This window comes from Brassica oleracea, chromosome C1 (genome assembly GCF_000695525.1).
Source record: "Brassica oleracea var. oleracea cultivar TO1000 chromosome C1, BOL, whole genome shotgun sequence".
Classification (NCBI taxonomy): Eukaryota; Viridiplantae; Streptophyta; class Magnoliopsida; order Brassicales; family Brassicaceae; genus Brassica; species Brassica oleracea.
Window position 1 is genome coordinate 22,779,774 of NC_027748.1, and position 2,398 is coordinate 22,782,171.

Below are 2,398 nucleotides of genomic sequence, written 5' to 3' on the forward strand. Positions count from 1 at the left end.
TAAGTCCTGAGTGTGTCCTCGTTTCCCTGATCTAATGCCCATAACAAGAAGAATTTAAGTCAAGATTAAGTTAAGGTTAGGTGGAGTTAAGTCTACCCAGTGTAACCTGATCGGCTGAGAACTTCTGGAGAATCAAGTGAGATATGTCAGGGTGTTTCACGTCCACATGTGTGTCTTTCGCCACTACTAAGGTCACTGAATAAGATAACTACATCATGAGGTGGTTAGTGATCAACACGGAATAAGGTCCTAATTCCCACAAATCACGTCCACATGTGTGTCTTTCGCCACTACTAAGGTCACTGAATAAGATAACTACATCATGAGGTGGTTAGTGATCAACACGGAATAAGGTCCTAATTCCCACAAAGTTTTGACTGACTCGATCTTAAAAACTGACTCAAAAGAAAAACAAAAGAAAGAAACGAGTTAGTAAACGACGAAAACCCTCCCCCAGACTTACTTCACAACATCCCTGGTGTGAAAATAAATCAGAGAGAAGGTGAAAACAAGAATAAACATGTTTTTTTTTGTGTGAAATACTTACCTGAGTGGATTGGGCGCTCCACGAAAATTCTGAGTGTTCCAGCCCAAGATCTCCGCCTGGAGCAGTTGCTCCTTCAGCAACCCAGGATTTTTAATTATCTCGGATTTTTCTGCTTTTTAACCTGAAACTCAATAAACTAAAACGAAAAATAAGCAAACAAAGACAAAACCAAGTTATATTTACACTTACCAGTGGGTTGCCTCCCACTAAGCGCTTGGTTTAAGTCATTAGCTTGACTTGGTGACTGGGATCAGTCGGGTTGAGCATGAGGGCTTGTTCCAAAACAAGCTCCACAATCAGACATGTTCAGATTCAAAACTCTGCTCAACAACCCTTTCACAGCAGCTTCTCCTTTCTCTTTCAGCTCATGTGTGAAAATTACTTTGACTTTAGAGAAAGGTTTAGAGGTACCCTTGCACTTTACCTCATACTCAATGGATTTCTCATCACACATGCGAGGTATCAAAGTCATCATAGGGTCACCCTTGACACTTTTCTTCTGGACTTTTTCATTCACATTTACATTTCCACTGAGTTTCTTGGTATCAGTGTGAGGATACTTCTTTGATCTCACCCTTTTTACCAAGCTCCTTCTTAGGAACAATTTCCAACTGTTCTCCACTAACCACTGAGATGCAAGAGGCGTAGCGAATTTGTGATCTGGTTGGGACAGCCTTGTAGAAAACCTTCTTGTTGATGTTGGAGAAGGAGATTCTCTTATTAGGCATGTCGACGATTGCTCCCACTGTAGCCATAAATGACCTTCCAAAGATCAAAGGCATCTCATGATCGATCCTCATCTCAACAACTTGAAATTCGGTATGGAGCACACAGTCCCCAACCTGGACAGGAAGATTGCCAATGGTTCCATAAGGGACTGCCATGGAAGAGTTTGCAAAACTCAGCTTCACCTGAGAAGGCTTAACATGAACAATGCCCAGCTCGTCTGCAATCGCTTTTGAGATAAGGTTCACACTAGACCCAGAATCACAATGAGCTTCTTTGAACTCTACTCCAGCAATGGAACAAGGAAAATCAAACTTTCCAGGGTCATCAACCTTAGGCAGCACCTTCAGCGATGGTGTCAGTGCTTCAGTAAAGAGAGCCTTAATTTCCTCTTGAGTCTCTCTGCAATTTTTGAAGAACAGACACAATGGCTGAATCTCCCAAGCATGTTCAAATGTGATCTCTTTAGGAAATCTGCTCACCATCTTCCTATACCCAGCCAGCCGCTCTGCACTAATGGGATCCATCAAATGTTTTGGTGGAATTGGATAGGGAACCTTAGGAACATAGACTCGCACTGATGCAGTTTCAGCAGGTTCGCTAGGAGCTGTCGCTCCAGAGCTAGCAGACTGCTCTGTGTTCTCTTCTGCGCCTACAATAGTCTCAGCGAATGGCTGCTCGATTGCATTACAGTGCTCAGTCCTAGGATTTTTATCAGTTTTTCCAGGGAGCATACATTGCTGCCTCTTAACACTCTCAGCTATTTGAGCGAGCTGAACATCGATCTTTCTTATGTGGCTCGCAACAGCGTCATACTTGGCATTCAGTTCAGCGAACATGTTGCCCATCCTGGTGTCGATTTCCGTGGTTACCTGATTCAACGCCTTGGCCTGAACCTGCTGACCCTGCAACATTTGTTGCAACATCATACCCAGACCCTTCAGCTCATCTGGTTGACTGTTCCCGGTAGCTGGAACAGCTTGCCGATTGTTCAACGGTTGTCGCTGGTTCTGGTTCTGAATCTGCCCGGCCGTAGCTTGCTCCATGCTGAAGACGTGCCTTTGATTGTTTTTCAGTAGCTGATCAACCTTGGCAGTCAGCTCATCTATCTTCTGGGTGTCAGAA

The 2,398-nt window shown here is 44.0% G+C and overlaps 1 protein-coding gene across 1 annotated transcript in view; it reads right to left on the reverse strand.

The window, feature by feature from the left end:
- Positions 1-1,092: 1,092 nt before the first annotated feature.
- LOC106335276 overlaps positions 1,093-2,398 on the reverse strand; it is a 1,751-nt gene continuing 445 nt past the window's right edge. The window contains exon 2 of the mRNA XM_013773757.1: positions 1,093-2,385. Coding sequence (XP_013629211.1) covers positions 1,093-2,385 — 1,293 coding nt within the window. The remainder of the gene's footprint in view (positions 2,386-2,398) is intronic.